The sequence below is a fragment of the Rhea americana genome, unplaced genomic scaffold (genome assembly GCF_003343005.1).
Source record: "Rhea americana isolate MKP2758 unplaced genomic scaffold, rheAme1 scaffold_196, whole genome shotgun sequence".
Taxonomy (NCBI): Eukaryota; Metazoa; Chordata; class Aves; order Rheiformes; family Rheidae; genus Rhea; species Rhea americana.
The window spans coordinates 1,074,669-1,088,262 of NW_028186105.1; the positions used below are offsets into that span (position 1 = coordinate 1,074,669).

Here is a 13,594-nt window from a genome sequence, read left to right on the forward strand (position 1 = left end):
CCACAGCCCAGAGCTGCTGTGTAGATGGGCTTGTGTCTCCTATCTCTGTCCTCGTGCTTTGCCTCTGGAGCCTTGGCAGGCAAATGGTGCAGGGAGGTCTCATGACTTCTGTCCCTGCAGCTCTTCCCCAATGCTCACTTGTTGTAAACAGCCGTCTCGCCTGATCTTCATCTCCAAAGGGAATTTCCACTCGCTCACACTGATCCCAGTACAGATAGCTGAAGCAAAGAGCTTGGGTGCTGGCTAGCCAGCTGGGGCATCTCAAGCAGAGTCCCAGCTCTGACCACTGTTTTCCGCATGTTCCAGTGGTGTCATTCCTTTCAGCCTCCCCTTGGTGACCAATTTGATGGCCAGCTCTGGAGTCCAGATTCACCACAGAGCAGTTCAGTAGAGACGTGTGGCCACTTCCCCTTTGTAGAGGCTAATGGAGACACCAAGACAGTTCTAATATAGCCAGAGCTGTTGTAGTATGTGAACACCAGCAAGAGGGACATCCCTGTGCTCATGAAGCAGATTGACCTGTGATATCTGTGCCGGCGAGTGGCTCTGCATCCACCCAGTGAGCTCTGCACCATGTGTATGCAACAGGTCTGGCTCCCCTATGATATGGGTCCACAGTCTCATGCCTTCCTCCTCTGATCAGTTCCACCTTGACCCATCCCTGCCTCAGCAGCAGAATAGACCCTGCATGTTGCAGAGGTCTGGAGGAGCTCATGGCTTCCAAGACAAGAGTGAGGCCAGGCCACGTCCCATGTCCCCCACAGCGACTGACTGTGAACGGTGGTTACAGTCAGAAAGGGGAATTTGCACCCCCAGGAAGATCAGAAGGGCCATGGCCCCAGTTCCCAGCTGTACAGGGCTTTTCTCCAGTCCCGAAGGTTCCTATGAGAATTACCAGTATTGCAAAATCACTGCCTCACTGGAGGGAGAAGCGAAGGACGTTTAGACTGGCAGAGGACTGTGTGCTGTTTCAGTACCGAAAGCTGTGGGGATGCTCCTGCCCTTTTTGTATTTGGCCTGTGTGCCCCCGCTTCCGGGAGCTGGACCACCAGAGGGTCTGCGAGACACAAAGCCCAGCTTCCCTAGCGAGCTGAGCACCACCCGCACGGGSCTCCGGAAGTGGTTAAATGTTCAGAACATTTTCATCGCAACTTCTCCAGCAGGAAGTCTGGGGTCAGGACAGGCCATGCACCAGCCCATTAAATTCTGGCATCCCAAAGACTCGGCAAGGGTCTGCTGGATTTCACAAGCAGACACAAGCAGGGTAACTCCCACAGCCTGTCCAGATTCTCGGTGCCACATCTGGTGGCCAGGGGGACAATGGCTGGTTGCTCCCTGCCCCATGCTTTGCAGGACAGCAAATGTCTGTGGCTCATGTACAGGGCTGGAGGCTGCTGTGATGAGGGCATGGGCTCCGGAGCAGTTAACAGCTGCTGATGAAAGGTCCCTCACGGTAAGCCTGAGAAACCCATCTCATTTCCTTGCAGCAGAGTGTAGTGTCTCTTCATGATGTGACAGCCAAAGCTTTGTGGTCAGAGAGGGAAAGTCAGTGAGCACCTAAAATCTAGTGGAGGAGATGAGGGGAGCAGAATTCAAAGCATGTCCTGCTGCTTCATGAGCAGGTATGGGTGGAGGGCATCGTTACCATGTTGCTGGGAGTGCAGCTGGGGCGCAGAGCCGCCTGAAAAGGGCTTCAGACCCCACAGAGCAGCCACCTTTCTGTTTGTCTGWCTCTTCCTGCATCAGAGAAAGGGACACCGTGTCCTTTTTTGAAAAAAGCAGTATTTYGCTAAATCACCATCTGTATTTCCCATTTCAAATAGAAGACCCCAACAGTCCCAAGGCTCTCCTGCTCCCAGCTGCAAAACAGCCCAGCATCTCCACGGAGGCTGCATGTCCCCGTCTGGCTGTCTTGCCTTGCATTGCAGCAGTACTAGCACATAACGATCAGTTTAAGCAGGTTTGGGTGAAGATTCGGAGCCTAAATGCAAAAGCCCTGTAACATGTCTACAACTGAAACCACACACAAAATGTGCTTTTCATCAGTTCTGCAAAAGAACAGGCCGGAGCAGCCGAGGTGGATGGCTGACCTTGTGTACCCAAAGCAGCTCTCAGTTCCACGTGAGTAACTTCAGCTCTGCGGGGTGCCCACCTCCCGTGATCACACCGTTCGCAGTGCTCACCTCACCTCCTCCCTGTGTGTAGTCAGTGTGTATAGGGTGCCTTTTTATCTCCCAACCTCGTGATACTGCAGCCTTAACCTCCTTGTATGAGGCAATTTAATAAATCTTCCTGGAACCTGTTGAAGTTTGTAATCACTCATTTATCACAGGGATTTGAAAGATTAAGCATATCTTCATGCTGCTGAGCCTGATCTAAGCATTCAGCTGAGAAAGCACACAGCCACTTTGGCTACAGCACTGCAAAGATAAAGATAACGCTCCAAATATCCAAGCAGATCATGGAGGTCAGGCCGCTCGCCCTTCCCACTTGATGTTATCTGCCTTGGGAGCCCCTTGGTCACATCCAAATTTCAGGAAAAAAATCCCATCTTACTTAAAAACTTTCAATTGCCAGAGACTTCCTTGAGCTTTGGGATCCACTAGAGGCTAAATGCACCCCCCCCCCCAACATAGGCATCATCATTCTCATCATCCCTGTACCCCTGACAAACATTGGCATAACGTTTTCTTCTAAATCCTCTGGAAATCCCCGCTGTCCTGAGACTTGGACGCTGCCTGTGCTCGGCACGCTTTGCTGGAATAGGCGTTTTATATATGCTAAAGCAATTGACGCAGGACGTTAGAAGAGCACTTCTGGGATAGGCGCAGCTTGTCAAAGTCTGTACTCCCAAATCTCCCCACATCGACCTCCCCGAAACAACTTATGGTATCCTTCCACTCTCTACCACCCGGAGGCTTTGGCCGCATGCATGGCCGCTTGCTGCCCTGCAGTAGAAGTTTCCTGACCATGTTCTTCTGTAGGTTGCTGCTCCCAAGCCCGTTGTGATTGCCACAGTGTTGCCCCCAGTGCAATGGGAGATGCACAGACCATGCAGTTTCCAAGTCTTTATCAACTCACGGTCCCAGCCATGAGCTTGTGAGAGAGTCATTTATGGAACAGGGGAGGGTAGAGCTGACCTTGCAGGCTTCACCCTCTGCTGCACCAAGACAGTGCATAGACAAGGGTTGTCCCTGTCCCACAGTAGAGCTGGAAACATCTCTGAGGTCTGGGATGAAGGTGAGCTATGGGCACAACCTGTTCTCACAGGTGTGGTCTGCACTGCACAAGAGGAAGAGTGGGCAATGCAATGGTCTACTTCAGCCTTGCACCCAAATGGTGTAAGGGGACATGCAACACCCATGGCTTCTTCCACCCTCACCACACAGCCAGGCTCTCCTGTTGGGCCCTGACTGCCAGAGTGTGTGCTAACCAAAGCCAAGAGCACACCACACACTGCAACTCAGGCCCACTCCCTTCTGCTGCTCCAAGGATATCCCCATAAAAAGTTGTCCTTCCAGTTCCTCGGCACTAAACTCAATACTCTGCAATTTCTGGGAAGCTTTGGATCTCACATGTGTTTGTCCCATTTCCCAGGCTCCCCAGCTGCCCAGCTGTTCCCTTCCATTTGGACTAATTGCAGAGATTAAGGCAAAGACCCATCCTGGGAGGCTTGCAAACAGCTCCAGCCTGCTGCTGCAAACAGCTTTTGCAATCGGCACTCTTGCACAAAAGCTCCTGGGCTAATAAAACCTACGGCATCTATGCAGGGATGTCTCAGGAAAGGCTCAATGTTAACGCAGCCCAGCCAGGGGCCAGCTTGCTCAATGCCACTTCCAGCCACCAGCTTAGGGACATTGCAAACCCTGGGGCCACCAGCCGCAGGTCCTTCAAAAGGAAAGCTGAGGAAGGCAACTAGGTTGGAGACAAGGTTCCCCAGTCCCCCAGTGCCTCCCAGCTCACAGCTTGGACCTCAGTGTCCCTCATCCCCCCAGAAAGTCTCTCACTTCCAGCTCTCACTTCCAGTGACTTAAGCATGTTAACACCTTCACCCTCTCCAGGAAGAGGAAGCCTGAGCAGGGCACAGGGCAAAGTGGGGCTGAGCAGCCGGCCTGAGGCAAAGGGGAGCCTCCACCCCCATCCTCCCAGCTCAGAGATCCGTGTCCCTGCTCTGTCCCTCGCAGCGCCATGGCAGCAGGCAGTAGCTGCTGGCTGGAGCAGTGCATTATTAGATTGACTCCAGATTTTGTAGCATTTGAACGCTCTCAGCCAGGAGATTCCAGGCCAACATGACAGACAAGCTGCCCTGCATCAGTCCAGCTGTGTGCTGAGGTTGCAGCAGCCACCCACCAAGCAAGCCGCTGTCCCTTTCAAAGTAAACAGGTCATCCTCTCTCTACTAACAAGCTTGAGGGATCACTCTGAATCCCCAGACCAGCCGTAGCCCCCCATGTTTGCCACTATGTAAGAGCAAGCGGCTTGCAGCTGCTCTCGCTGCAATCGCAGGAAAGAAGAGGATGCAATTGTCTGATTGACTGACTGCAGGATATGATGGAGAGCTGACAAACATGACCCTTTCCAGCAGCTCAACTCTGATTCCCAAAAGGATAGGTGGGTGCATGAGCTGGAGAGGAGGGAAAAAGCCTCAGTGCTGTGAGCGGGGTTCGTGGCTGAAGGCTGCGGTTTTCTCCCTGCATAGCTGAGAAGGCCATCTGCTTTCTCTGTGCAGAGATACTGATCTGTAGTTTGGAGGTGAGGATGACATTTCCTTGGGCAGTCTGTCTGCAAGAGCACGACAGCATCCCAAAACACACTGCATGATGTCTGCATGATGGGGGGATGCAGAGTGGCTCCCTCCAGATGTTCGTGCCAACGTCAGCAGAGGAGCACAGAAAACAGCACATTTCTCTGGGGAAGGGGCAGACCCAGTCACGCCTCTAGGTGTATCAAACGATTTGTCCCTTCCTTCCCTTCCCTGTGCCCAGCCCTCTCATCCTCCCCGAAGCCAGCATAACATGAGCTGGGGGAATTCATCAGCAGGCTGAAACGGTGCAGACCTGAGCCTTGCTAACAGCCAGGCCAGGATCTCACGCATTTGTGTGCCRGCGGGCAGTTTTGCAGGCAGGCAACGGGCAATGCTCACATTGTTGCAGAGTAGAAACCTCAGGCTAAGTGCACCCTTCGCATAGCCACATCTAGCTGCATGTGGTCATTTGCATGGGACTTTGCCAGCCACTGTGACTGCCCATTGCTCTTTTGCAGCCTGGAGCTGGTGCAACACCCTCCTGTTGAAGAAAATGGGGTCCTACGTGTGCTTTGAAGTAGTCCTATTCCTTTACAAGGATATCCAAGTCTTTCTCTAACTTACCCTCCTAACAGGAGCAGCCTGCAAAGGGGCTGGCTTTTGGCAAGGCACAAGGTGAGAAGGACCTGCAGCAGCCCGAGCAGCAGGGATCTGAATAACCTGCAGAGCGGGGAGCCTCATGAGTGTCCCATCCACAGCATCTTGGCTAGAGAAGATCCCATCCCCTTCTCGATACAGCAGGCTGTTCCCAGAGCAAGGCGTTCCGGACGTGAAAGTACTAAGCTCTTGCCGATAATACAAACAGGATAATTTGGCCCCAAAACATAAAGTCAGTTAAATCAGAACCATTGCTTAGCCTTACAGAGTGGGGATTTTGAGAGAAATAAACAGTTTAATTAATTTCAGTCAGAAGCAGAGGCAGGGGTAGAAATAGGAAAAGATACTTTCAATTATGTATTTTGGAGGAAATAAGGGCGCTCCCGAAAGGTGTTTGGGAAAAAGGCACAGGCTTTCCAGTCAGGTGAGCCGACCACAGGACTCCGGGAACCTGCAGCACTGACAGATGTCCTCGCAGTGAACTGTGGCGAGAGAGGCAAGTTTTCTGCTCTATCAGGAGGGTGAGAGCATCTGGGAAAATCACATGGACGTGACAAGATAGAGAAGCTTTTCAGGTGACTAAGTGTCCATGAATGAGGGCCAAGAAAGGATAAAAGGAGCAAGAGAAAAGGATGTATACCCAATTTCTCACCGTTGCGACTTATTCTGGGCAGTGGCTGTTGGATGGAGAGAAACTGTGGTGATGGTGTGGTTTGTCCCTTTTCATTCTGATTTATCCATAGCTGCAGGCACTTGTTTCTCAGGAATTTCTTCACTGTCAGAGTGACAGAGCACTGGAACAGGATCCCCAGAGGGGTTGTGGAATCTCCTTCTCAGGAGATATTCAAAGCCCGTCTGGATGCAACCCTGGCTAATGTGCTCTCGGTGACCCTGATTGAGCAGGGGAGTTGAACTAGATGATCTCCAGAGGTCCCTTCCAACCTTACCGATTCCATGATTCAGCTATAAAACCAGGGATTGCCTGTTGCTTCAGAAAAGTCTCTCTTGGCCTTATTCCCATTGATATTTCTTAATTTATTGGGGCAGAGGATCTGGAGCAACCATGTCCACCCAAAGTAATGCTCAGGCTGCAGCGATCCTGCTGGAAGATCACCATGCACACTGCTAAATCGTGCACATGCTCCTTCGCATGCTTTCAAGTCTGGCCAGCTAGCACAGTGCTAAATACCGAGCCGCTCTGTGGGGCAAGCAGGGCCAGAGACCAGTCCCATGGGTCAGTGAATGCAGCCGCTGTGCCTGGGGACAAGAGTTTGACCCTGGGCTGCTCCTGGCCAGCTGGTCGAGGCGCCTGGTGGTGTTTCCTTGCACACTTCATCAGCTCGCCCAGATCCAGTCGAGCCCTCATGAATCACAGACAGACACGGGTCCTGCCAGGGGCTGAGAAAGCCCAGCCCTTCCTTCCTCTCTGAACCCTACACGCTCTCTGGATTTACCCCCTCTTGTCTCCGAAATGTGGGCRTAAGCTCCTGCCCCACTCTGTTCCCAACACAGACATCAGCACCCCGTTGCTGTCCCCTGCAGAAAGGCAGCTCTCATGCCCCATCGTCCGGGCGGCTGGGCCCCCAGCCCTGAGCTACGTGCCCTGCGTGGGAGCGTGCAGACCACCCCAGGCCGTGCTCTGCTCCTTCCCTCGTGGCCCTCTGGCATGAGCTCCCAGCTGCTCTGCCGCTCCAGGCCAAAGAGTTTACAGATGCTTTCCAAACAGCTCCATTAATTTCCCCTTATCCTTCCTCTTGGGTCTCCTTAGGAGCTGATAGAAGAGCGTGTTGTCCAAAYCCAAAAGGAAATGCTAGAAATTGGCTTCACTTCTTATCTGAATTTGTCTGACTTCTCAAGCTGTTTGGTCCCACTCCTCTCCACCAGCTCCAAGAGCCCTGTGCTCTGACCAGGTCTTACTAAGACTGGCTCACTCCAGACATCAGGAACTTCTCAGGGTAGAGCCTCCCAACAGGCATCCAGGCAGTCCTTTTCTCTAGCCTTCCCTTGTTCCTACCTCAGGCTCCTTTTGGCCAAGTCCATTTGCAGCTGCTGATCTCCCCCCTTCCTCCCACTGCAGGGCCCTTCCATAGGTTTGCAAACCGATCCATTCTGGAAGCAACCTCAGCAGGTCTCTGATTCAATCTCTTGCCCAAAGCAGGGTCACCAGTGACATCAGACCAGTTGCTCAGGGCTTTGCCCACCTAGGTCTTGAAAACCTACAAAGCTGGAGACCCCTCAACCACTTTGGGCCCCTCTTCCAGTGCTTGACTGTCCTTGAGGGAGAAAACTTCCCCATGTTCCAAGTTCTCTCATCTTCTTGTGCATCTCCATAAAAAGCCTGGCTCTGTCTTCTCAGTCCCCTCCACACAGGTGTTGGGGGCTGCTGTGAGATCCCTGCRAAACCATCTCTTCTCCAGGCTGCGCAGGTCCAGCTGCCTCAGCCTCTTCTCACAGGACAAGTGCTCCAGCCCCCAACCATCTCGGTGATCTCTGCTGAATTTGCTCCACTTTATCAATGTCTTTCAYGCATTGGGAGGCCCAACTGGGAGCTCTGCAGAGGTGGTGTAGCAAGTGCAGGATAATCACTTCCCTACAGCAGGAAAGAGATGAGTTCTTCTAGAAATCCCAAACCATTGCTCAGGCTSCCTGGAAATAAGGATTCACCACCTYCTGTGTGCCCTAAAAACCTGTGGGCAATGTGCTGCCCACCAGCCCTGCRTTTCTACGTCGYGCAGTAACTCACAGGACCCGGTAGTGAAGGAAGCCTTTTGCAGAGCACAGCTCTGGGAGAGGAACCGGATCTGCAGCTCCTCGAAYGTCTGTTGGAAATGGTGCAGCTACAGGATGCATTTCTCAGACTCCCAGAGCCCACGGCCAGAGGGAGCCATTAGATCACCTTCTCGCACCTCCCGCGCAGTAACAGGCGAAAGCATCCCTGTCTGGTTTCTCTTGAAATGATTTTAGCTCCTTACTTGTCTCTGTACCTGCAGATTTCATCTATAGCAATTTAATATTAATTTCCTATCATGCTGAATGACATCAAGCCCAGAACTGGTCCTGGGGGAACAGGCTGGAGAGTGCCGCATCCCCACAGACAGCTGCCACTGCCTGGGGTCACACMCTCTCCTGAACTGCCTCCAGCCCCTCCTCAAATCAGAGCAACCTGAAGTCCACTAACTACCAAGGGGACTCCCACCTCCAATACGCTTTCGAGGGTGTCCTTATCCTTAACAGTAAAGGGAAGGACAAGAAATGACCGTGCAGTTTGCAAACAAGGTTTCAAGAGAACTCACAGTTTTGGTTGTGCAAACAACAGAGAAACACAGGCAAAGTGCAGCTTAGACAAAGTAGGTTGGAAGCTATTCTAGAAGCAAGAAAGACTTTCTGATGGCAAGAAGCAGAGACTAAGAAACTTCACGGTGCTTTCTTCATTAAAGGCTATTTGGCACAGTGGTGACTGAACCTCTGAAGGCGTATTATGTCAGGTCCATGTCGCACCACGAAGGGACGCTCTCAGCTAAGCTGCAGAGCACCCCCGCAGCAGGTTCGTGCCAGGGAGAAGGGCTCTCTCTTCACACACTGCTCACATTTATTCAGCCTGGGGACAGAGGAGGAGGCAGAGGCATAGAGCCACACAGAAAGGGGCTCCTTCCCATGGGGAGAAAGCAGCTGAACCCACTATGGTGCCAGCACTAGCCAGAGAGACAAATTTGGGAGATAGTGTGCATTCCCATTCGTCTTTTAAAATTCATTTGGGACTTGCATTAGCTTTGCTTTGCTCCAGCTTTTCCCAGAAAGCACTGTCATTCTTCTTTCGTCATTCTTCTCTCGAGACACTTGTAGTAAGAGCTGCCCTGTCTCTGCGCGCCTTACTCACATGAAGGATGCTCTGTGCTCAGGGGGACGTGGATGTACGAGCAGGGAGATACTCAGCAGATGCCTGCCTGCCCCAGCATCTCCTGGGAGCACCAGGGAAATTCCAATTGTATTCAAAATAAATACCAATGAAGATCCCTCAGCTCATTCTTTCAGGGCTCTGGGGTACAATTTATCTGGGCTGCTGCYTTTAAAATATTTGCCCTCAGTATATGTCTATCACCATTTCTTGTGCCCTATAGGCTAGAAAGTATTTTGCAGTCTTCTTGCTTCCTCCCAAATACTGAATACAGACATGTTCTTCCTTTCTGCRTTTTGCGTAATAGTATTTTCATTCTTTTTGGAAACAGACTTTCTTCATCATCATGGAGGTCTGCCATGGAGCTCTCCCAGGAGTGTTCAACTCCTTTTCCAATTTTGTACACTTCCCAGCTTCCCATTTGTATCTGCCCACGACAAACCAGCTCATTTCTGATGGCTGCTTCCCCTTCTCTGCTGAACTCACMAGGCCTGAGCCAGGCATGTCCCCTCCCCACTGCACAGTTCAGATTGTAACCTCTAATACCCTCTTTTTAAAGAACATACTATCTCAGTCACCCCTTTTCTGCCCCTGTCACTTCACTCTCCACCAGCCCCTGGCTTTGCTGCACGTCCTGGGTAACGGAGCCTGCGYGTCCCGCGGTGTCCCAGTCCCTGTGGGCTGCTCATGGCTGCCTGAGAGCCCCGACGGCCCCTCTGGCCCCAGGGCCTCCCCTCTGCTCCCTGGCAGCTGAAGGGAAGTGTCCATCCTGGTCCCCGGGTGGCACACAGGAACGAGTTAGGAAAAGAGTTGAATAAGAACAGGTTGCGGTGAAGAGGTGTAGGGCTTGGCCAGGCAAGCSTATGTCTGGCCCCTTTCTCCTCCCCTCTCCATTTTCTCATGCTTCCTCCTACCTGAATTTTCCTCCYTCCTTTCCCTGCCTTTGCTCCTTTCTCAAACAGCCTAAGATAAGTTTTGCACATTCTCACCATCCCCTTAAAACACTCTGTTTTGCACAACCCTCCCTCAAATACCCCGTTGAGGAGCTTTCCATGAGACACAGGGGGATGCCGTTGCCCTCCTCATTTTCTGGCTCTGGCTGAAGCTCCTCACTGCTCTTCACGCCCCTGCACGGGCCTGGCCGTCAGCGAGCTSAGAGCTCAGGTCCGTGGTGCTCTCTGTCATGCCCTGTTCTTTAGGGCTGGTGCATCTACAAGGTTGATTTATTACTCCTCCCCTCGCTTGTCCTCGTTTTTCATGCTGAATAGCTGTTAACTAGATAYCCTCACGAATCAGACATTTTACGGCATAGTCACCAAAAGGCTAGTAAGTACAAGGCTCTCGTGCAGAGCAGACCCAGATCACAGGCATTTGGAGGCTGCCTTTGAAATGAAGCTGCACAAGATGTTGACATCTTGCAGCGATACTGAAACACGTCCACCGGGAACCAAGGAGCAGATTTCCCAGCATCAGCAAAATGCTGGAGTCCACCAGTCTCACAGGCCACTCTCACTGCGTGCACACAAAGCAGTCCAAGTTCCTTCTGAGCTGCTGAAACCTGGCAAAGCTCAGGGCCAGGACGAGAAATCYTAGGGGACTGAAGACCATGTAGTTGCCGGTATTTAAAATGGGAAAGTTTTCAAAGGAGCCTGACAGGAATTCTGGAAAATACCTGGACAGGCTGGCCTGGACACGAGCAGAGGGAAGCGGAGGCACAGCGCTGTCAGTGGGGAAGCTTGGGGTAGGTTGTGTCATACAAACATCTGGTTGCCACCAGTGTGCACCACACACAAACACCAGCACCTCCAAATTCGCCCACAGTTCACAGCACAGGGAGCAACTCCCACAGTGAGGGTTAAAAATAAGTTTTAATGGGACTGTAGGACAAATTGCCCAGACCTTTTCATCCCCCTCTGTCTTCCTGCGCTTCTCCCTCCCCGACCCACTGCGATCCCTCCCAAACGTCCCAGGAGCCGTCTGTGCAATCCTTCACGTCCCCACTCCAAGCGACAGTCTCCTCCCTGGTGTCGCAGGCACAGCACTGGGCCCTCCAAGCAACAATCCTCTTCCTTTGCCTGGCTKCCCGCAGAGATGGTTTCTTTCCTGGTGTCTTCCAGCCTCTACYTTCCTGCACAGCTCCTGGTGCCCCATGCTCCTCACCAGGCACACAGTCCCCGAGGCCTCGAGGCAGCACAGTCCCCACCGTGACACCGGGGACCCAACACTGCTGCTCCATGGGGCTGGCTCCTCTGCCCCCGGCCACGCTTGGAGCTTTCTTCCTGCCGCTGCCATCTGTCCCCACCCTAGGCGCCGAGCTTGGGGCGGGAGTGCCGAGTGCTGGTCCCTGGGCACCCGGCAGGGATGGAGCGCGCCCCAGGCGCCTGGCAGCTGTGGATGCCCTGCCCGTCCCCTCTGCCATACGAGGATGCTGGTGTGGCCAGGAGGGGCCATGGCGGGGCAGGGGTGCCCAGGGCTCCTCCGTTCGGKGCTGGGGGGCACAGCACAGGGGGGCCCCACTCCAGCCCCCAGCACCCRCAGGCCCCTCCGCCACGCAGGGCTGGACCCCTGGGCATGACGGAGGGGAAGGAGACGGCTGGGGGCTGGGCGCCTCCGTCCTGTCCCGCTGGCTCCGGGCCAYTTCCTGCAGACCRGCCTCGAGCGCCCGCAGGATCCGCCTCCTGCTCCAGCGCAGCGTGGCCACGGAGGCCGGCGGTGAGCAGCCCCGGCCTCGCCGCGGGGGGCTGCGTTCCCCGCACGGGGCTCCCTGCCGGGGGGCACGGCGCCGCGCTGGCCTCTTGCCGGTGCCTGCGTGCTCCCGCACCGCGGCTGTGCCGGGTCTCTCCCCTGCCCCGGCCTGCGGCTCCTCCGGTGAAACGGGGAGCCCCTGAGGTGGCCGCGGCTGCAGGCCTTGGGCGGCCGCCGCGGGCTGCGGCTGTCGGGGGTTGGCAGCCGGCACCTCCTCATCCTCCCTGGCCTCTGCCTTCACCTCCCGGCCTCCCCGCCTGACGCACGTCTCCAGCCAGCTCAAGGCCTCCTCACTGGCTCTCGTCTTCTCCACGAAGGGCATCGCAGCTGCCGCGTCCCCCCTGGCTGAGCCGGTGGCCGTGGGGACAAGGACTGGAGAGACCACAGCAGTCGCTGGTGCCCAGGGCTTTGGCGGTGTCTGGCGCTTCCCCAGGGCTTCGCTGGTCGCAGCCGCCTCGTCGCCAGCGCCGCCGAGCGCCCCGGGCAGGCAGCCGGTGCCGGGGGCTGCGTGGCCGCCCTGGGTGCCCGGCGGGGACGGCAGCGCCGGGCCGGGGCTGGGGCCGAGCAGGTTGCGGCAGTGCTGCAGCCGCTTGGCGCGGACGTGCAGCTCCAGGGCCTCGCGCTGCTCCTCGGGCAGGAACAGGGCCTCGGGCACCGCGATGTGGACGGGCACCGGGCGAGAGCGCGGCTGCCGGGCCCCTGGGGACACCCCGCACYGCGGCTGCRCCGGCTTCTCCGGCTGCAYGTCRGGGCCGCCGGCTCCRTCCGGCGGGAGCCGGGGCGGTGCTGGCTGCGGTGTCTCCAGGGACCGCCGCACCGCTGCCGGGAAGATTCGCAGCCGCGTCTCCAGGCACTTCCTCGCCGTGTGCACCCACAGCTTGCTGCGGACGTCCCGGCTCAGCTCCAGCTTCGGCACAGCAGCGGCRCGGCCCGCTGCTCCGGGCCGGCTCCCGTCCTCCGCATCGGCCACGCGCGAGCCCRGGGYGGTGAGATCGGCCTCGACRGTGACGTCTGCCGCCGGCCCAGCTGGTGCCGCCGCCCCATCCGCTGGGCCGGGGGGCTCGGGGCTGGGGGCGGCCGAGCCCCTCCCRCRCGGCCCCCRGGGCTCCTCCAYGCTCTGGGGCRGCCCCCCRTGCCGGCGGAGCAGGCTGTCCCRCGTGACGCTCCCCGGCGCCCGCTCGACGCAGGAGCAGACCCCGGCAGGGAGACCTTCGCCTCCGCTGCCGGGGCGCTCGGGGCAGGAGCCCGCGAGCYGGCCGCYGGCGGAGGAGGCTGGGGCRGGYGGCGCGCGGGAGGGCGCCGGTGGGCAGCCGGGGGCCTCGCACTCCCACGGCGTCCCCGGGTCCAGRGGGGCGAGCAGCGGCGGGGGGCAGGGYACCAGGCGGGCCAGGGACTCCTCGGTGGGGTTGGGGACGCCCCAGAGCCCGCGGAGGCGCTTCTGCAGCACGTTGGCGGCGACGGCGTCGGCCTTGCCCTGCAGCGAGGGGCAGAGGCGCCGGCGGGCCAGCGGCCGGGCCTGCCCCGGCCCGATGGGCTTGGGCAGGCTGGGGCGGC

General features: G+C 56.2%; 1 protein-coding gene across 1 annotated transcript; it reads right to left on the reverse strand.

The window, feature by feature from the left end:
* Positions 1-11,154: 11,154 nt before the first annotated feature.
* Positions 11,155-13,589, reverse strand: LOC146596951 (uncharacterized; the record flags this gene model as incomplete). Its single annotated transcript, XM_085303067.1, has 2 exons — positions 11,155-12,739; positions 12,797-13,589. Coding segments are annotated over 2 exons (2,334 nt in total), but the record flags the coding sequence as incomplete, so codon positions are not given.
* Positions 13,590-13,594: the final 5 nt, after the last annotated feature.